General features: G+C 40.6%; 1 protein-coding gene across 1 annotated transcript in view; it reads left to right on the plus strand.

The window, feature by feature from the left end:
- Positions 1-22,744, plus strand: part of MOB3B (MOB kinase activator 3B) — a 241,058-nt gene that overhangs the window by 67,287 nt on the left and 151,027 nt on the right. The window contains exon 2 of the mRNA XM_053702591.1: positions 18,030-18,580. Coding sequence (XP_053558566.1) covers positions 18,163-18,580 — 418 coding nt within the window. The 5' untranslated portion in view covers positions 18,030-18,162. The remainder of the gene's footprint in view (positions 1-18,029; positions 18,581-22,744) is intronic.

Here is a 22,744-nt window from a genome sequence, read left to right on the forward strand (position 1 = left end):
GCTTGGCTCATCTAGCCCAATAATACCAGTATTAGGCCAATTAACAGCTTGTTTATTACAATTAACCCAATTCATCTTACACTGTACTATCCTTAAAACCCTTCTGCCTCCACGTTCTGCTTAACATCAACACTAATTTAAACATATTGAATATGTCAGGGATAATCAAATTAATTTATCAGTTTTCTCCAATATTAAAAATGCTTCCCCTATTAACATTTTCAACAGAAATCTTTCCATCTGAGCTTACTCATGTGACCCATCACAGCCAATTTAATGGATCCTTGTACTGTGGATTGGGTCAGTTAGCTTAGGGCATTCAAATTATCTTTTAGAATTTTATTTCTGCCTCTTAGATTTTTAACATTATATCGCTCTTAACAACATCCATCTGTCTCCTCAATATTCTTACTAGCTGATAACTTTGAAAGACATTTCTTGAGGCACAATACAGTACAATGCATATATTAAAATAACACAGACAGACCTATCCACTCCCCAATAATATACAACAAACACAGGTCCAGCTGCCAAATTCTTTAAAAAAACGTTATTCCTTCACATGGGTCAGTAAAGAGAATTCAGTCTGAAAAATGGACCCATGAATGGTCATTTTACTGACCCAGGTTTTTTTTTAAATATAATTTTATGGCTGGACCCTTGTTTCTTGCACAACTCAAAATATTAAATAATGTGCTATTAGATCTAATCTGTAACCTGCAGGAGATTCACAGATCTCATTTACCAAATTAGATATAGTATTGTTCTACACACTATAGACTTCTCATGGCAAACCCTGCTATATCTGCCGCTAACAACAGGGTTTACATAAGCAACTGTAAAACAAAGAAGAGTTTGCTGATAAATAATGACTTGGATAGCTGTGTCTACTTTAAGGGACACTCAAGTCAACATTAAACTTTCATGATTCAGATAGAGCAGGAAATTTTAAACAACTTTCCAATTTTCTACCATAAACAAAATGTCCAGTCTTTTTATATTTACACTTTTTGAGTCACCAGCTCCTACTGAGCATGTGCAAGAATTCATGGAATATACGTATATGCATTTGTGATTGGCTGATGGCTGTCAAAAGATGCAGTGGAAATAGACATAAGTTTGAAATTTGTCAGAAAAAAATCTACTACTCATTTTAAGTTCAGACTAAGGGGCCAAATTATCAAGGGCCGAATGGCCCTAAATACCCCTGTTTCCGTGCAAGCCTTAAGGCTCACCGGAAACAGGAGTTAAGAAGCAGCAGTCTTAAGACTGCTGCTCCTTAACTCGTACGCTGCCTCTGAGGCAGCGGACAGCAATCAGCCTGATCGAATACGATCGGGTTGATTGACACCCCCTGCTAGCGTCCAATTGGCCGCAAATTTGCAGGGGGCGTCATTGCACAAGCAGTTCACCAGAACTGCTTGTGCAATGTTAAATGCCGTCAGCGTATGCTGTCGGCATTTAGCGATGTCGGGCGGACATGATTCCCCTAAGTGCTATTGCATTGTCTTTTTATCATGCATTTGTTGATTATGCAAATCTATTGTATTTACTGGTCTCTCCCAAATAACTCAAGTGGTGGCTATAGTATGGCTACTGTAAAATAATTGTAGCATATATACACAGCCATTGCTTGCACAGTTTATTATTTGGACATTTTATACAGTCAGTTTCATTATTGTAATTAAAAAGCACAAAGCACACACACACACACACACAAACACCAATGGGTAAAACAGAAACACTAACTCCTGTAGTCAGAGACACTAGTGAAGCATCACGTCACACTCACATGATATCAGTGCAGGCAGTGGCAGATCAATGTTTTTCTATTGAATTTTTTTTTTTTAAGCTGGGCCCCCACCCTTAGGGGCCCAGTCGCAGTTGCGTACTCTGCACCCCCTGTAGTTCCGTCCCTGGCGACCAGTAGATTGGTGTGTACATTTTTCCTGCAGCCACAATTAAGTTGTGGCCTCAACTTTAAAAATTAAATTTTGCATTTGTTGTACATAATACTATTCTGTTCTCAAGTCAAAATCACATTTTTTGTATGATTAAAGACATAAAACTAGAGCATTTTCTTATTGCATTATTGCGTGCATAAAACTACAAGTCACACGTAAAAAACAATTAAAAGCTTGTATGTTGAAAAACATATAAAAGCTTGTATCTTTGCATGGACACCACAACGTTTTGTTTTTCAATTATTTAGACATTTTAGAAAACATATTTTTTGGATATAGGAAATATGCTTTATGCTTCAGTGGTTGAAAGAAATGGTAGCCTTACATTTTAAAGTATTGGTAACCTTGCAATTTTAAAGTATTGATACCCTTGCATTTTAAAGTAATGGTAGCCTTGCATTTTAAAGTAATGTTAGCCTTGCATTTTAAAGTAATGGTAGCCTTGCATTTTAAAGTAATGGTAGCCTTTCATTTTAAAGTAATGGTAGCCTTGCATTTTAAAGTAATGGTAGCCTTGCATTTTAAAGTAATGGTAGCCTTGCATTTTAAAGTATTGGTAGGCTTGCAATTTTAAAGTATTGATACCCTTGCATTTTAAAGTAATGGTAGCCTTGCATTTTAAAGTAATGTTAGCCTTGCATTTTAAAGTAATGGTAGCCTTTCATTTTAAAGTAATGGTAGCCTTTCATTTTAAAGTAATGGTAGCCTTGCATTTTAAAGTAATGGTAGCCTTGCATTTTAAAGTAATGGTAGCCTTTCATTTTAAAGTAATGGTAGCCTTTCATTTTAAAGTAATGGTAGCCTTTCATTTTAAAGTAATGGTAGCCTTGCATTTTAAAGTAATGTTAGCCTTGCATTTTAAAGTAATGGTAGCCTTTCATTTTAAAGTAATGGTAGCCTTTCATTTTAAAGTAATGGTAGCCTTGCATTTTAAAGTAATGGTAGCCTTGCATTTTAAAGTAATGGTAGCCTTTCATTTTAAAGTAATGGTAGCCTTTCATTTTAAAGTAATGGTAGCCTTGCATTTTAAAGTAATGGTAGCCTTTCATTTTAAAGTAATGGTAGCCTTGCATTTTAAAGTAATGTTAGCCTTGCATTTTAAAGTAATGTTAGCCTTGCATTTTAAAGTAATGGTAGCCTTGCATTTTAAAGTAATGGTAGCCTTGCATTTTAAAGTAATGGTAGCCTTTCATTTTAAAGTAATGGTAGCTTTGCATTTTAAAGTAATGGTAGCCTTGCATTTTAAAGTAATGGTAGCCTTTCATTTTAAAGTAATGGTAGCTTTGCATTTTAAAGTAATGGTAGCTTTGCATTTTAAAGTAATGGTACCATTGAGAAAAACACCAAAAAAGCCTGACTGGAGTTTGCCAAAATGCATGTTGACAAACCACAGTACTTCTGGGAGGATGTTCTTGTGAAAGATTAAACAAAAGTAGAGCTTTTTGGCAAATCCCAACAACTCCGTTATTACAGAAGGAAAAAAAAAAGAAGCTTTTAAAGATAGATCACCATTTCTATCGCGAAACTTGGAGGAGGCTGTGTGATGTTTTGGGGTTGCTTTACTGCTTCTGGCACTGGGTGCCTAGAATCTGTGCAGGGCATAATAAAATCGGAAGACTATCAAGTCATTCTGGAGCAAAACGTACTGCCCAGTGTCAGAAAGCTGTGTCTCAGTACCAGTTCATGGGTCATCTAGCGGTATAATGACCCATAACATACCTCAAAAAGCACCCAAGAATGGATGAGTAGAAAATAGTGGACCATTCTGAAGTGGATTTATATGAGTACAGATTTTATTCCCATCAAACATCTGTGGAAAGAGCAGTTGGGAAAATGTACCCATCAAACCTGAGAGACCTGGAGCATTTTTCTCAAGCAGAAATTCAGAGCTACAGAAAGAGCTTGTTTGCAGTTATTGTCTCCAAAAGTTGTGCTACAAAATATTAAGTTTATAGTATCAATATTGTTGTCTGTGCTGTTCTCATTTGTTTTACTGTTTAACGTAATATGTGAAATTATAAATCAAAAGTGAAGTTTCTGTTCTATTACATTTAAAATAAAGAATTGTGGTTACTAAATACTTCTGTAAATTTTTACTTTGTTTAGATAAAATTGTGCGTTTTGCCCCCCAAAATTGTAAGGGAACCAATATTTCAGCCACATCTGTATTCAATTGTTGCAGGGTGCTCAGATGAACAAAATGATGCTATAATACATGTAGAAACTGTCTGTGTGTGCAATTGCCCTGGCTTTTTTTCCTTATTGCTAACAGTGGAGTTTGGCAGCAGGCAGATTGTATTTTGAATATTATATCTGATGAAGATGATATCTTGGTACAGGCACCATCCCTTCTCAATCTTCTTCGATCACATGGATGGAAGATAAACTTGGAAAAGAGTTCTCTTACTCCAAGTACAAGGGTGAATTTCCTGGGAACAATAATAGACTCCATATCCATGAGAATATTCCTCACAGATCAGAGACATTGCAAGCTAACTTCTGCATGTCTTGCCCTCCAGGCCCCCTCGAGACCCTCAGTGGCTCAGTGTATGGAGGGAATTGGAGTCATGGTGTCTTGTATAGACATCATTCCTTTTGCCAGATTCCATCTTAGACCCTTACAACTATGCATGCTGAGACAATGGAACGGCGACTATTCAGATCTGTCTCAACAGATCATGCTGGACAACCTGTCGAGAGACTCGCTCTCCTGGTGGCTCTGTCCAGATAATCTGTCCCAAGGCACGAGCTTCTTGAGACCGTCCTAGGAGATTGTGGAGCCATTTGGGGTGCCAAAAAGGCACAAGGTCTGTGGATTTAGGAGGAGTTCTCCCTTCCAATCAATATTTTGGAACTCCGGGCAATCTTCAATGCTTTGAAGGCTTGGCCCATTCTGGGTTCTTCACAGTTTTTCAGATTCCAATCAGACAATATAACCTTGGTTGCCTACATCAACCATCAGGGGGGAACGAAAAGTTCCTTGGCGATGAGAGAAGTATCTCAGAAACTAGAGTGGGCGGAGACGCACAGATGTATGCTGTCAGTGATCCAGACTCCGGGTGTGGACAACTGGGAAGCAGACTTCCTCAGCAGGCAATCTTTTCACCCAGGGGAATGGTCTCTTCACCCCGAGGTGTTTGCAGAGATATGCAGCAAGTGGTGGATGCCGGAGATAGATCTCATGGCATCCTGCCTCAATACCAAGCTATGGCAGCAAAATAGGAGTTTTATTATAAACACACACAGGAACAGCAGAGCAACGTTTCGGGAGTAACCCCTTTGTCAAGCGCTTGACAAAGGGGTTACTCCCGAAACGTTGCTCTGCTGTTCTTGTGTGTGTTTATAATAAAACTCCAATTTTTCTGCCACATTTTGGTTTCTTTGTATGCTTATTTAGGAGTTTTGTGGTACTCCTGTGGCGTGCATACAGTACCCTCCGTGCTGGACATTTTTTTTTGCTATTCAATGCCAAGATACCCAGGTACGGGTCAAGGTCGAGGGTTCCCCAGGCGGAACTTATAAGATGCCCTATCAGTACGATGGAGGTTAAGACCCATATATCTTTTTCCTATATTACCGCTTCTCCTTAGTGTGGTGACTCGCATCAAGCAGGAGCGAGCATCAGTGATTCCGATTGCTCCGTCGTGGCCGCGAAGGATGTGGTTTGCGGATCTGGTGGGGATGTCCTCATCTCCTCAGTGGAGGTTACCATGTCACAGAGATCTGCTGATACAGGGTCCCTTCATTCATCAAAATCTAGATTCTCTGAGGCTGACTGCGTGGAGATTGAATGCTTAGAATTGGCCAAGAGAAGATTTTCTAAGAGTGTTTTCGACACTCTGGTTCAAGCTCGTTAGCCAGTTACTTGTCATATCTACCATAAAGTGTGGAGGACTTACTTGTACTGGTGTGAAGAGCGTGGCTTTTCCTGGCATTAGTTTAATTTTGACAGAATTTTAGCTTTTTTCCATGATGGACTGGAGAAGGGTTTATCTGCTAGATCCCTGAATGGACAGATATCGGCCCTGTCGGTGTTCTTGCACAAAAGATTGGCCGAGCTACCAGATGTGCAGTACTTTGTTAAGGCCCTGGCTAAGATCAGACCTGTGTTTAGATCTGGGATTCCGCCTTGGAGTCTCAATCTTGTTCTTAGTGTTTTGAAGCAGGCTCCGTTTGAGCCTATGCATACTGTTGACATTAAATTGTAATCTTGGAAAGTTCTTTTTTTATTGGCTATTGCCTCTGTGCGCAGAGTTTCTGAGATTTCTGCTTTGCAATGTGACCCCCCTTATCTGTTTTTTCATGCTGATAAGGCGGTTTTACGCACTAAACTAGGGTTCCTCCCTAAGTTGGTGTTGAATCGTAACATTAATCAATAAATTGTTGTTCCTTCCTTGTGTCCTAATCCTTCTTCAGCGAAAGAACGTTTGCTTCACAATCTAGATGTGGTACGTGCCTTCAGGCTACTAAGAAATTCAGACAATCTTCCTCTTTGTCATCTATAAGGGAAAGCGTAAGGGGCAGAAGGGTACTACGACTTCCCTATCTTTCTGGTTGAGGAGTGTCATCCGCTTAGCTTATGTGACAGCAGGACGACAGCCTCCTGAGAGGATAACGGCTCATTCCACTAGAGCAGTGGCTTCCTCTTGGGCTTTTAAGAACGATGCCTCAATGGATCAGATTTGTAAGGTGGCTACCTGGTCCTCCTTACACACTTTTTCTAAATTTTACAAGTTTGATGTGTTTGCTTTGGCTGAAGCAGCTTTCAAGAGAAACGTTTTGCAGGCTGTGGTGCCCTCAGAATAGGGTCCACCTCTTTTTTCTGCTACCTCCCATTATTAATTCAGTGTCCACTGTAGGTTGGGTATAGTTTTCCTAACAGTAAGGAATGAAGATGTGGGCTCTCCCTGCCTTATGGAAGGAAAACAGATACCAGATAAATTCCTTTCCTTCCTGGCAGGGAGAGTCCATGCCCCCGCCCGTAATTTATGTTTTTGATGGGCAGCTCCCTTTTTTATATTATTTCTTCTGGCACCTTTTATACCTTGAATGACTGTGGGATAGGGGAAGTAGGAGGGTTATTTAAGCCTTTCGCTGGGGTGTCTTTGCCTCCTCCTGGTGGCCAGGTGTTGTATTTCCCAACAGAAAGGAATGCAGTCATGGACTCTCCCTGCTATGAAGGAAAGGAATTTATCTGGTAAGCATAAATTATGTTTTTCTTTGTTCTCTTGCTATCTTTATTTAAAAAGGAGGACTGTAAAGCTTAGGAGCCGGCCCATTTTAGATTCAGCACCTTGGATAGCGCATGCTTATTGGTGGCTACATTTAGCCACCAATAAGCAAAGGTAATCTGAGGTCCAGCGCTGCGGAATCTGTTGGCGCTGTACAAATAACCGATAATAATAATAATAATCTATCTTTTTAAACAAAAAACTTTTTTTAGTTGACTGTCCCTTTAAAACTGCATGCACTGGGGGGCGTGTCCGGGCTAAGGCCCAAGATGGCTGCTAAACTGGGAGTTCTGTAAATAAGAATTACAATCTGCCTTGTAATCAAGATTTTTTGTACCCATCCAGAAAAAAACTGATCTCCAAGCAATAGATAACGTTTTACTTGTCTGGATTATATCTATACTGAAAGAAAAAGAAGCTTCCCAGACCGGACCGCAGAGATCTCTTGGCGGCCTTCTAGGATAGAGAACTCAGCACCCCCCCCCCCCGGGGAACCGGGGTAAGCAGAGTATATACTGTGCCTCTGCATCCAGTAACGGATAACTATATACCCACCTTAACTAAGCTATAATGGAGGAGCTATACTATTTTATTAAAAAACTGATGGAGCAGCGTGAGGACCTGATATGCAGGAGAGTGGATCGCCTAGTCGCGCAGCAGTCCGCACTCACCCTGGTAAATACTGCATCTAATTGCAGGGAAGCACCGCAGAGCGATCAGCAGCGACCCCTGTCACGCAGTACAAGCCCTGGAAGAAAAGGAAGGAAAGCACCACATGTTTCTGGAGGTCCTCTCCCACCATTGACACCGGAGGAACGTGGATTGGGGGTATCTGAGTGTGCTAGGTCAGATTGCGGCCTTAAGGAAATTCACAGAACGCACTTCCCAGTTAAGTGCGACAGGAAGACCCACTTGCATGCCATTGCGGAGAGAGCCGCTCCAGCTGCCTTAATGGAGGAGGAGGCAAATACAGGGGAGCCGCTGCGGTCCAACCTAGTGCCATTTAAGAGGTTGGGCACAGTGATAGATCAGGCTCCTTTACCTAACTCTCCTGTCCTTGTCTGGAGGGAAGCGGCCGGCCTTCTGGTCTGGGGTAGCGGGACAGGCCCGCGTGAGCTACAGATAGGTGTTTGGACCGGCCCGGCTCAACATAGACAGATTCAGCTCAAGGTCTTGAGAGGGAGACTGGACGCGGCTGACATTTTACTGTCTGAAGGAGTAGTTTCCTGGCTGCTTGCAAGAGATCACGACCGAGTGGACAGTGTGCCTCCCGGACCGGTATTAGGTAACTGGACATAGCTCCTGCCATAACAGGGACAGTGGATTGACTCTGGGTACGCGGGCTGGTCCTGAATAAGAGCTACTTATAAATGGTCACCGTGCTTCTCCTATTGGGACTAATGACGACTTTTTGGTCTGATGTGTTTTGTGCAGTTATTTTACCCTTACTTACTTGACAAATCAGGGATATGGGATTATGTGGTGTTTCATGTCTCTTTAATCCTGTTCAGTTAATATACAATGTACAATGTGCTCTCACTGACTTGCAAAAGGTCTTTTTTGTCTTAAGGGGGGGATAATTCATACCTCTTAACCAACGCTATCCTATATTTATTATTAGTTCAAAGGGTTCTAGGAGGTTTTACTTATGTCTTTATGCTCTGTTGGTTCATATAGATAAGTGTCCCCCTGCAATAGTGTCTAGAGCAGTCTATATACTCTCCTCTAGGGTTAAATATCTAGGTCTTCCTGCAACTGGGAAATGAAAATAAATATAGGCCCTGATATAAATATAAATATTGGTCCTGTTATATCCTCCCAATAGAAAATAAGTATTCCATATGGGTTAGTAGCGAAATATATGCAGTATGGAGAGATTCTAAGGTGGAAATACCTATATAGCAATGTTTTATCATCCTTTGAAGATCAGTAAGACCCGGTAAGGAATTTTATTTATGTTTGTTATCTTCAGGATGGCATTTAGAAAATGTTACAGTTATGCTATTTTTTTTTCTAAGTTCTGCGTACAATAAACTAGCATATCTTAGAGGCTTTGAAGTGGCATATACAGCTAATACTAATGCTTTTTAGAACAACATACATGAAATTTATAATATTACTTTTATTGTTGTTTGAATGTTCTAATGTAACTATGTGAACTCAGCGATGTTATATTTTTTTATGCACTTGCTAGCAGGTTTTTGTACTTCTCTTAATTTTTTCGTAATTTGAGGCTTGGCACAAGCCTATAGTAACCTTAAGGGTATTTGGAGAACTAAACTCAACACCCTCTCACTGTAATCCTTTAATGGGGTATGTGCCCTTTTTTTATAGTTTAGAGGGATTTTCCTACAATATCTGATGGTAAATGATATGGACCCATAAGGACCTACATGCTCTTGTTCAAAACCCTTCTGCAAACACCAGGTCTCAGAATCTACACTTGTTGAGTTATTTTTGACTTGTCCAAGCTAACATGTTTATACGTAAAATGAGGTACTACACGTGGCCAGGTGCATATTCTCCTGTTGAGAATCTACTGTTATTCAAGGTTTTAAGACATGCCTATGTATTATATGTATGAATCCTGCTGTATGTCTATAGGCGTGTTGCCATGAGTAATATCTGATTTTGTTTATGTATGTTTTGAATACCTCAATAAAAATTATTTAAAAAAAAAAAAAAAACTGCATGCACTATCAGACTCATGAAATAAAAAAGTTGGGTTTAGTATCCCTTTAAGCATTCAATTGTCCCATTAAAAGATTCAAGAGGAGTGCATTAATTTTGCTTAGTCCCAACGTTATTCTAGGATTCTTAACATTTGCCTTCAGGTTCTGTTCTAATTTTTACCTTGTTAGGTTATGGCAACAATGTTTGTGTGCAACTGTATAACTTACTTAAAAATAGAAAAATAGAAAGGTTTATTTTTGTTTATGAAATAGATGTTGAAATTTTGCAAAAGATGATTATCTCAAAACATGCAGAGACAATCTGTGGTTTGTAAACAATGTGTTTTTTTATATACTATTTTACCTCCTATTATCTTTGTGATACAAATACCTTTTTACTCTACTCTGAGCTAAATAATAAAATCTCTGTGTTAATGACCTGTGGGCAATAAGCATGTGTTTGTTTTGCACAGATTGCCTGCTACACATCACGGACCCAAGTATAATACCCTCCTTTTTCTTCCCTCCCCCTTCAATATCCCATGTAGAAGAGGCTATTGTATGTGTTACATCAAACCAGGCTTCTTAAAAGGATATTAAACAGCAACTATATTAAATCAAAGTAAACATGAAAAGAAATAGATTGTTTGTTTGTTTTTGGAATAAAACACACAAGAAATAGATTTTTTTTTTTATTGCAATGAAACACACTGTTTCATATCCCTTTAAATGGACAGTGTACTGTAAAATTGTTTACCTTAAACGGACACTGAACCCAATGTTTTTCTATTGTGATTCAGATAGAGCATGCAATTTTAAGCAACTTTCTAATTTACTCCTATTATCAAATTATTTTCATTCTCTTGGTATCTTTATTTGAAATACAAGAATGTAAGTTGAGATGCCGGCCCATTTTTGGTGAACACACTGTGTTGTTCTTGCTGATTGGTGGGTAAATTCACCTACCAATAAATAAGTGCTTTCCGTGGTTCTGAACCAAAAAAATAGCTTAGATGCCTTGTTTTTCAAATAAAGGAAGCAAGAGAACGAAGAAAAATTGATAATAGGAGTAAATTAGAAAGTTGTTTAAAATTGCATTCTCTATCTGAATCACAAAAGAAAAAATTGGGGTTCAGTGTCCCTTTAATGTGTTTCCAATAACTTGTTATACCAGCTGCAGGGTGTAAAAGGTATGATACAAAGTTTATTAAGGTTTATTTTTGTATATGAAATAGATGTTTTTGTTCTTTGAAACCACAACCCATCAAAATGGGTTGAGTTTGCAGTGAACTCAGATATCCTTATTTCATCACTATCTGTACACACATATGCTTATTTACATTATTTCTGTGTGTATACCAAAGCCCAATACGTAGGCCCCAAGCCCCCAATATTCAAAACCTCTTTGCTCAGGAGAGATATTCTAAACTGATCCTCTAGCACTCAAGATTCCTAGTGAAATTTTCAAAAGGGGCATTCCCTGCATTTATGTATGTGAAGGAGAGACAAGCTCAGTGCAATATAGCACTTCATGGGATGACAGTTCTGCTGTAATTAGATTGCACTTTACATGTCTTTTATTTAAATAAAAACTGAAAAACTGTCATATTTAGGTTCCAGGGAATGCATCATTACTTTCTAAGTGTCAGATAATCAAACATTTTTTAGTTTGGAGAGAGATTATGGTGCTGATTTCACAGGGGCAGAACTCACTGAATGTTCTAAGAAAATGGGAGAAACCTGGAAATCCCAGAGAGATGAGAGATGCCTTCCATAGAAAGTAATGAAGCCATCTGGGAAAACCTCTGGGGCTGATAAGGCTCCATTTGCATCAATTCCAAATTAAATGGAAATGTTTTCACTACAATTTAACTTGCTTGAGCAAACTTCACCTGCATATAGCTGGGGAGACAAATCAGTGAGTCCAGCTTGTTTAAAATGCTTAGAAAAGTTTTCAAGACTTGTGAGAGAGCTTCAGACATACCCTGGGAACTCCCCTGTTCAGCTACACAGAAATATACAAAATACTATTCTAATAGTTAAAGTAACACAGAAAGATTCAAAGCATAATCAGAATGTGTAAAATCACTGCTAGATCAAAATTTAAATGTATTAAAATATAAATGAGAAAGGGCAATAATACTGAAATGACTCAATCATGTATGTATAGTTATATAAAATGCAAATCACGAAGTTTAAGTGTAACAAAACTCTCATATCATGCAGTTCTATATTGCATTGGGCTTGTCTCTGCTTCACATACATACATTTGAGAGATCTCGCTGTGCTGGAGAGTTCCGCCATTTTTCTTCTTACAAATTTAGTGAGTTTAGCCTTTGTGAAGTCTGAACTAAAATTTCTCTTCAAGCTGGAAAATCTTTGAATATCGGGGTATTAGAGAGAACAATTGAAAATTAACATATTATTACTTATCTCTCCTGCTGGGAGTGTAATTTCTTCTACTTGCTATGTTAACACTGCTTCTCTATAACCAGGGATAGGCAAGGTGTCCGTCACTAGCCCTTGCAGTGTCCGCCACAACCTTAGTATAGCTTTTCTTTCTGATTAAATAATAGGAATAAAAAAAATATGTAGTGTGAATAAAGTTAGTGACTTGTCAAGAGACTGCTAGCGATATTGTGTAATAAGTTATGGAATAAATAAAGCCTGCGTGAAATACTGGATGTGTATCTGCATCAGCTCTATACAAAGACACAGTAGTGACAATGGTAGTGACAATGGCACATGCGTATAGCCAGACAAGGGCTGGTTATAGGGTCAGTGGTATTTGCATCAATATAATAACACCCAGCACTATATAATGACACAGTAGTGACACTGGCACATGGGTATAGCCAGAGGAGGGCTGGTTATAGGATCAGTGGTATCTGCATCAGTATAATAACACCCAGCACTATATAATGACACAGTAGTGACACTGGCACATGGGTATAGCCAGAGGAGGGCTGGTTATAGGGTCAGATATTCTGCATCAGTATAATAACACCCAGCGCTATATAATGACACAGTAGTGACACTGGCACATGGGTATAGTCAGAGGAGGGCTGGTTATTGGATCAGAGGTATCTGCATCAGTATAATAACACCAAGCACTATATAATGACACAGTAGTGACACTGGAACATGGGTATAGGCAGACAAGGGCTGGTTATAGGGTCAGTGGTATCTGCATCAGTATAATAACACCCAGCACTATATAATGACACAGTAGTGACACTGGCACCTGCGTATAGCCAGACAAGGGCTGGTTATAGGATCAGTGGTATCTGCATCAGTATAATAACACCAAGCACTATATAATGACACAGTAGTGACACTGGCACATGGGTATAGCCAGAGGAGGGCTGGTTATAGGGTCAGATATTCTGCATCAGTATAATAACACCCAGCGCTATATAATGACACAGTAGTGACACTGGCACATGGGTATAGTCAGAGGAGGGCTGGTTATAGGATCAGTGGTATCTGCATCAGTATAATAACACCCAGCACTATATAATGACACAGTAGTGACACTGGCACATGGGTATAGCCAGAGGAGGGCTGGTTATAGGGTCAGATATTCTGCATCAGTATAATAACACCCAGCGCTATATAATGACACAGTAGTGACACTGGCACATGGGTATAGTCAGAGGAGGGCTGGTTATTGGATCAGAGGTATCTGCATCAGTATAATAACACCAAGCACTATATAATGACACAGTAGTGACACTGGAACATGGGTATAGGCAGACAAGGGCTGGTTATAGGGTCAGTGGTATCTGCATCAGTATAATAACACCCAGCACTATATAATGACACAGTAGTGACACTGGCACCTGCGTATAGCCAGACAAGGGCTGGTTATAGGATCAGTGGTATCTGCATCAGTATAATAACACCAAGCACTATATAATGACACAGTAGTGACACTGGCACATGGGTATAGCCAGAGGAGGGCTGGTTATAGAATCAGTGGTATCTGCATCAGTATAATAACACCCAGCGCTATATAATGACACAGTAGTGACACTGGCACATGGGTATAGCCAGAGGAGGGCTGGTTATAGGATCAGGGGTATCTGCATCAGTATAATAACACCCAGCGCTATATAATGACACAGTAGTGACACTGGCTCATGGGTATAGCCAGAGGAGGGCTGGTTATAGGATCAGTGGTATCTGCATCAGTATAATAACACCCAGCACTATATAATGACACAGTAGTGACACTGGCACATGGGTATAGTCAGAGGAGGGCTGGTTATAGGATCAGTGGTATCTGCATCAGTATAATAACACCCAGAACTATTTAATGATACAGTAGTGAAACTGGCTCATGGGTATAGCCAGAGGAGGGCTGGTTATAGGATCAGTGGTATCTGCATCAGTATAATAACACCCAGTGCTATATAATGACACAGTAGTGACACTGGCACATGGGTATAGCCAGAGGAGGGCTGGTTATAGGATCAGTGGTATCTGCATCAGTATAATAACACCCAGCGCTATATAATGACACAGTAGTGACACTGGCACATGGGTATAGCCAGAGGAGGGCTGGTTATAGGGTCACTGGTATCTGCATCAGTATAATAACACCAAGCACTATATAATGACACAGTAGTGACACTGGCTCATGCGTATAACCAGAGGAGGGCTGGTTATAGGATCAGTGGTATCTGCATCAGTATAATAACACCCAGCACTAAAAAATGACACAGTAGTGACAGTGGCACATGGGTATAGCCAGTAGCCAGAGGAGGGCTGGTTGTAGGATCAGTGGTATCTGCATCAGTATAATAACACCAAGCACTATAAAATAATATTTTTAATTAAGTACTTTGGTGTCCTTCACTAAGGTATGTACTTTGGAAAATGTCCGCCACAGCCTTTGTCTGTGCCTATCCCTGTCTATAACCAATATCTAAATACAGTAGAATTGAATAATTGACAAATACTCAAGTTAAAAGATAATGCAATAGCACTTTCCTTGAATTTGAAATGAGCAATAGAATATTTTCTGGTAAATTTCAAAGTTGATCGAATTTTCCCTCCCCCATATCATGTGACAGCCACCAGCCAATCATAAAGTGCATATACATATATACTGTGCATTTGCACATGCTCAGTCAGAGCTGGTGCCTCAGACAGTGTGCATATAAAAAGACTGCACAATTTGATAATAGAAGTACATTTGGAAGTTTTTTTAATTGCCTGTTCTATCTGAATCATATAATTTTGATTTTCATGCCCCTTTAAGCTCTTGTGCCTGTTCCATAGAATAAGGACAACTTTTATGTGGACTAGATGTCTTTTACTAGGTATTCACGTGAAAGAGTGAAAGATATAAGTTAAAGCTGTTTCAGTTGCTATTAAAATGTTTATGTGCAACCCATCCCTATTTAGTAACAGCTCGCTGAATGAAAAGGCCAAATCCCTAAGCTGTATTGCTGGACGGCCACAAGCTTGGAAAAGCTCTTGTTTTTAGTACATTAACATCTGCTTTTCAAAAAGCAAATCTGTAATACATTTTAAATGGTGCTCTTATAGACACAACAAAGAAGTAAAATAGACTTTAATAGCCCTTTAATTGAGCATAACTGACACTCATTAGCCCTTGATTGGCTAAAGCAAACACATATTGCATATGTAGTAATCAGATGCACAAATTGTTTAATAGTAACAATCCTATATAATAAAAGGCCAAGTAGAGACTTCGTGCAAGGACAAACACACCTGGCCTTCCTACTGACCTGGCATCTGGCGTGTGGTGGAGTGGGCATGGCCAGACGGGTGTGAGGTGGGCAGGGCCTGGTAGTGACGTGAGCGGAGCTGGGCGTGACGCAGGCGGGGCCGGGGCCGACTGCCGTGAGAGACAGAGAGCTCTAAAGAGGAGGGATAGAGAGAGCAGAAGAGGGGGGATAAAGAGAGGGAGAGAGACAGCAAAAGATAGGGGGGAGAGTGCAAAAGAGAGGAAGAGAGACAGCAAAAGAGAGGAAGAGAGAGAGCAAAAGAGAGAAGGGAGAGAGAGAGAGAGCAAAACAGAGGGGGAGGGAGAGAGAGCACAAAAGAGAGGGGGAAGATAGCACAAAAGAGAGGGGGAAAGAGCACAAAAGAGAGAGGGGGGAGAGAGCACAAAAGAGAGAGCGGGAGAGAGCACAAAAGAGAGGGAGGAGAGAGCACAAAAGAGAGGGGGAGAGAGCACAAAAGAGAGAGGGAGAGAACGCAAAAGAGAGGGGGAGAGAGCACAAAAGAGAGGGGGGAGAGCGAAAAAAGAGGGGGAGAGAGACAGCAAAAGAGAGGAGAGAGAGCAAACGAGAGGAGAGAGAGAGCAAATGAGAGGGGGGAAGAGAGAGAGCAAAAGAGAGGGAGAGAGACAGCAAAAGAGGGGGAGAGAGAGAGCAAAAGAGAGGAGAGAGCAAACGAGAGGAGAGAGAGAGAGAGAGCAAACGAGAGTGGGAAGAGAGAGAGCAAAAGAGAGGGAGAGAGACAGCAAAAGAGGGGGAGAGAGAGAGAGGTAAAGTGGGGGATAGAGAGCAAAAGATAGGGGGAGAGAGAGTGCAAAAGAGATGGGGGAGAGAGAGAGCAAAAGAGAGGGGGGAGAGAGCAAAAGAGAGGGGGGAGAGAGAGCAAAAGAGATGGTGAAGAGAGAGAGCAAAAGAGAGGGGGGAGAGAGAGAGCAAAAGAGAGGGGGGAGAGAGAGAGTAAAAGAAAGGGGGAGAGAGAGAGAGTAAAAGAGAGGGGGAAGAGAGCAAAAGAGAGGGGAGAAAGAGAGAGCAAAAGAGAAGGGAGAAAGACAGAGCAAAAGAGAGGGGGGATAGAGAGAGAGCAAGGGGTGGGACCGCTGTACTGCAAAAAATGGCCCGTGTGAACGGGCTTTAGGACTAGTATATAATAAATTGTTATTTTCTGTTAAGAAACAGTTTTCACAGAGTATACAGTTGAGTGCAAAAAAATCAATTTCCAGAGCTAAAATATCATTAAAGCTCGTTTTTTATTATACAGTTTTAAAAATATTAGAAATATCTATGCGTATACAGTGTTTGTTTTTGTTTCTATTTTTTAAATTAGACCAGAGGTTGGTAAACCTAAGTGAAACCTAAAAGCCATCAAAAATACAGAGGAGCCATTCATGACATTTTTTTAATATAGGGATGTATGTAGAAAATAAGTCAGACTAAGCAATTTAGGAGCCATAGCTCCATGGTTAGGAGAATTTATCAAAGCCGGACTTAGACCAGAGCATTAAGTCGTCCACATTATGTGGGATGGTGCTGAGCACTATTTAAACATGTTACATATGTTTTTGTGTGATATAAAAGTTTAATTAAAAGGACTTAAAACGCTAAATATTAAAGGGACTTAAAACGCTAAATACATTTCATGTGCCTCCCTCTAATTAAGGGTGCTGCCATTTTCAAACCTAGGTTTAACTGCAGGTATCTGAAGGAGAGTTACTGCGCATGTGCCAACACATCAGCACTGGAATGCATTGAAAGCCAGATTTCAACATGGCGGCACCCATTACACGAAGGAGGCAGAGAACAACCATAGTACTATACGTTTAAAATGTATTTAGTGTTTAATGTCCCTTTAGCGGAGGGGCTAATAATATAGGTTCTATTTATCAAGCACCGGAATCTGGTTTTGAGGTCTTGTGGGGCAGTCTTGCTCATGCGAGCATGCTTACCGCCAGTTAAGTTTGGACCCTGCTTCTTAATCTCTGCTACCTCAGCAGTGGTATAGTTCCAACTCCCTGAACTCACTCGGTTAGAGTGGTTATTGAGTGTGGCGCTGCACAAGAATTTCCTTGTGCAATGTAAAATGTAGGCAACCAATATAGAGTTTTCTTCAGCGATCACAGGCAGACAGGTTCCCAAGTAGGGAATCTTTTCTGTCTGTGATTTAATAAATGGGGTCACAAGCATACTAACAAAACTTTTTTTCAGTAAAGGAACATCCATTTTGCAAAAACAAACAAACAAACAAAACAATTTTATAAACAAAAAACGGTGTCATCAGTCTATTAATACCCATCTGTACATGTGCATATAGCACACAGTCCTCTGCAACTTTATTAACATATATACAAGTCCAGGCAGTCTATACATCTGTGTTATTGTATAATCTAACAAATGCCTTTTTTTTCCTTCTAGGCAGTGAGGGGTCTCCTGTTATCATGCTAAGACACTAAAGCCATAAAGTTGCTTTGGAGATCTACAGATTGCACAGCTGTGAAATAAAAGCATATTGATAATACCCTGAGGATATAAACTGGAGACATTAGTCATGTCAATAGGACTAAAGCAAGTATTTAACAAGGACAAAACTTTCAGGCCCAAACGAAAATTTGACCCTGGCACCCAGCGGTTTGAACTTCATAAACGTGCCCAGGCATCTCTGAGCTCAGGGGTTGACTTGAGAGCTACGGTTCAGCTGCCTCATGGAGAGGACCTTAATGACTGGGTTGCAGTCCATGTAGTGGACTTTTTTAACAGAATTAACCTCATATATGGAACTATCTGTGACTTTTGCACAGAAAGGACCTGTCCTGTTATGTCAGGAGGAGCAAAGTACGAGTACCGATGGCAAGATGATCATAAATACAAGAAACCTACTGCCTTACCTGCACCTCAGTACATGAATCTCCTTATGGACTGGATTGAAGTGCAAATTAACAATGAAGATATATTCCCTACTAGCGTGGGTAAGTAAAATTGTTTTGTTTTTCAGACACATAAAACTTCCCTTTTTATATCACTCAATGTTAAAGACAGGGGGAAAAAATACTGAAGTTAGTGCGCATAGGCTTTCGCTTGTGCGCAAAGATTTTACTTTCAACTTGTAATATGCTTGATAACCCGTAAATAGTTTACTTCTGGCGTTGTTTGCACGTGAGTGTGCTACTTGTAATCTGACCCTGACTGTAACATATCTTCATTCTGACACTCAGAGCCTGTGGGAATGTTACAGGAAACTCTTCAATAGCTTTATTTTACTAACCAAGATGTTAAAGCGAGGTACATTTAATACATAAGTCAGCCGGTATACTTTAAAGGGACACTTTACCCAAAAAAAATTCTTTCGTGATTCAGATAGAGCATGACATTTTAAGCAACTTTCTATTTTACTCCTATTATCAAATGTTCTTCATTCTCTTGGTATCTTTATTTGAAATGCAACAATGTAAGTTTATATGCCGGCCCATTTTTGATGAACAACCTGGGTTGTCCTTGCTGATTGGTGGATAAATTCATCCACCAATAAAAAAGTGCTGTCCAGAGTACTGAAACCTAAAAAAAGCTTAGATGCCTTCTTTCTCCAACATAGGTGTGTCCGGTCCACGGCGTCATCCTTACTTGTGGGATATTCTCTTCCCCAACAGGAAATGGCAAAGAGCCCAGCAAAGCTGGTCACATGATCCCTCCTAGGCTCCGCCTACCCCAGTCATTCTCTTTGCCGTTGTACAGGCAACATCTCCACGGAGATGGCTTAGAGTTTTTTAGTGTTTAACTGTAGTTTTTATTATTCAATCAAGAGTTTGTTATTTTGAAATAGTGCTGGTATGTACTATTTACTCAGAAACAGAAAAGAGATGAAGATTTCTGTTTGTATGAGGAAAATGATTTTAGCAACCGTCACTAAAATCCATGGCTGTTCCACACAGGACTGTTGAGAGCAATTAACTTCAGTTGGGGGAACAGTGAGCAGTCTCTTGCTGCTTGAGGTATGACACATTCTAACAAGACGATGTAATGCTGGAAGCTGTCATTTTCCCTATGGGATCCGGTAAGCCATGTTTATTAAGATCGTAAATAAGGGCTTCACAAGGGCTTATTAAGACTGTAGACTTGTTCTGGGCTAAATCGATTCATTATTAACACATATTTAGCCTTGAGGAATCATTTATTCTGGGTATTTTGATATAATAATATCGGCAGGCACTGTTTTAGACACCTTATTCTTTAGGGGCTTTCCCAAATCATAGGCAGAGCCTCATTTTCGCGCCGGTGTTGCGCACTTGTTTTTGAGAGGCATGACATGCAGTCGCATGTGAGAGGAGCTCTGATACTTAGAAAAGACTTTCTGAAGGCGTCATTTGGTATCGTATTCCCCTTTGGGCTTGGTTGGGTCTCAGCAAAGCAGATACCAGGGACTGTAAAGGGGTTAAGGTTAAAAACGGCTCCGGTTCCGTTATTTTAAGGGTTAAAGCTTCCAAATTTGGTGTGCAATACTTTTAAGGCTTTAAGACACTGTGGTGAAAATTTGGTGAATTTTGAACAATTCCTTCATGTTTTTTCGCAATTGCAGTAATAAAGTGTGTTCAGTTTAAAATTTAAAGTGACAGTAACGGTTTTATTTTAAAACGTTTTTTGTACTTTGTTATCAAGTTTATGCCTGTTTAACATGTCTGAACTACCAGATAGACTGTGTTCTGAATGTGGGGAAGCCAGAATTCCTATTCATTTAAATAAATGTGATTTATGTGACAATGACAATGATGCCCAAGATGATTCCTCAAGTGAGGGGAGTAAGCATGGTACTGCATCATTCCCTCCTTCGTCTACACGAGTCTTGCCCACTCAGGAGGCCCCTAGTACATCTAGCGCGCCAATACTCCTTACTATGCAACAATTAACGGCTGTAATGGATAATTCTGTCAAAAACATTTTAGCCAAAATGAACACTTATCAGCGTAAGCGCGACTGCTCTGTTTTAGATACTGAAGAGCATGACGACGCTGATAATAATGGTTCTGAAGGGCCCCTAACCCAGTCTGATGGGGCCAGGGAGGTTTTGTCTGAGGGAGAAATTACTGATTCAGGGAACATTTCTCAACAAGCTGAACCTGATGTGATTACGTTTAAATTTAAGTTGGAACATCTCCGCATTCTGCTTAAGGAGGTATTATCCACTCTGGATGATTGTGACAAGTTGGTCATCCCAGAGAAACTATGTAAAATGGACAAGTTCCTAGAGGTCCCGGGGCTCCCAGAAGCTTTTCCTATACCCAAGCGGGTGGCGGACATTGTTAATAAAGAATGGGAAAGGCCCGGTATTCCTTTCGTCCCTCCCCCATATTTAAAAAATTGTTTCCTATGGTCGACCCCAGAAAGGACTTATGGCAGACAGTCCCCAAGGTCGAGGGAGCGGTTTCCACTTTAAACAAACGCACCACTATACCCATAGAGGATAGTTGTGCTTTCAAAGATCCTATGGATAAAAAATTAGAAGGTTTACTTAAAAAGATGTTTGTTCAGCAGGGTTACCTTCTACAACCAATTTCATGCATTGTCCCTGTAGCTACAGCCGCATGTTTCTGGTTCGATGAGCTGATAAGGGCGGTCGATAGTGATTCTCCTCCTTATGAGGAGATTATGGACAGAATCAATGCTCTCAAATTGGCTAATTCTTTCACCCTAGACGCCACTTTGCAATTGGCTAGGTTAGCGGCTAAGAATTCTGGGTTTGCTATTGTGGCGCGCAGAGCGCTTTGGTTGAAATCTTGGTCAGCTGATGCGTCTTCCAAGAACAAGCTACTTAACATTCCTTTCAAGGGGAAAACGCTGTTTGGCCCTGACTTGAAAGAGATTATATCTGATATCACTGGGGGTAAGGGCCACGCCCTTCCTCAGGATCGGCTTTTCAAGGCAAAAAATAAACCTAATTTTCGTCCCTTTCGTAGAAACGGACCAGCCCAAAGTGCTACGTCCTCTAAGCAAGAGGGTAATACTTCTCACGCCAAGCCAGCTTGGAGACCAATGCAAGGCTGGAACAAGGGAAAGCAGGCCAAGAAACCTGCCACTGCTACCAAGACAGCATGAAATGTTGGCCCCCGATCCGGGACCGGATCTGGTGGGGGGCAGACTCTCTCTCTTCGCTCAGGCTTGGGCAAGAGATGTTCTGGATCCTTGGGCGCTAGAAATAGTCTCCCAAGGTTATCTTCTGGAATTCAAGGGGCTTCCCCCAAGGGGGAGGTTCCACAGGTCTCAGTTGTCTTCAGACCATATAAAAAGACAGGCATTCTTACATTGTGTAGAAGACCTGTTAAAAATGGGAGTGATTCATCCTGTTCCATTAAGAGAACAAGGGATGGGGTTCTACTCCAATCTGTTCATAGTTCCCAAAAAAGAGGGAACGTTCAGACCAATCTTAGATCTCAAGATCTTAAACAAGTTTCTCAAGGTTCCATCGTTCAAGATGGAAACCATTCGAACTATTCTTCCTTCCATCCAGGAAGGTCAATTCATGACCACAGTGGATTTAAAGGATGCGTATCTACATATTCCTATCCACAAGGAACATCATCGGTTCCTAAGGTTCGCATTCCTGGACAAGCATTACCAGTTCGTGGCGCTTCCTTTCGGATTAGCCACTGCTCCAAGGATTTTCACAAAGGTACTAGGGTCCCTTCTAGCTGTGCTAAGACCAAGGGGCATTGCTGTAGTACCTTACTTGGACGACATTCTGATTCAAGCGTCGTCCCTTCCTCAAGCAAAGGCTCACACGGACATTGTCCTGGCCTTTCTCAGATCTCACGGATGGAAAGTGAACGTGGAAAAGAGTTCTCTATCTCCGTCAACAAGGGTTCCCTTCTTGGGAACAATAATAGACTCCTTAGAAATGAGGATTTTTCTGACAGAGGCCAGAAAAACAAAACTTCTAGACTCTTGTCGGATACTTCATTCCGTTCCTCTTCCTTCCATAGCGCAGTGCATGGAAGTGATCGGTTTGATGGTAGCGGCAATGGACATAGTTCCTTTTGCGCGCATTCATCTAAGACCATTACAACTGTGCATGCTCAGTCAGTGGAATGGGGACTATACAGACTTGTCTCCGAAGATACAAGTAAATCAGAGGACCAGAGACT

This window comes from Bombina bombina, chromosome 2 (genome assembly GCF_027579735.1).
Source record: "Bombina bombina isolate aBomBom1 chromosome 2, aBomBom1.pri, whole genome shotgun sequence".
Classification (NCBI taxonomy): domain Eukaryota; kingdom Metazoa; phylum Chordata; class Amphibia; order Anura; family Bombinatoridae; genus Bombina; species Bombina bombina.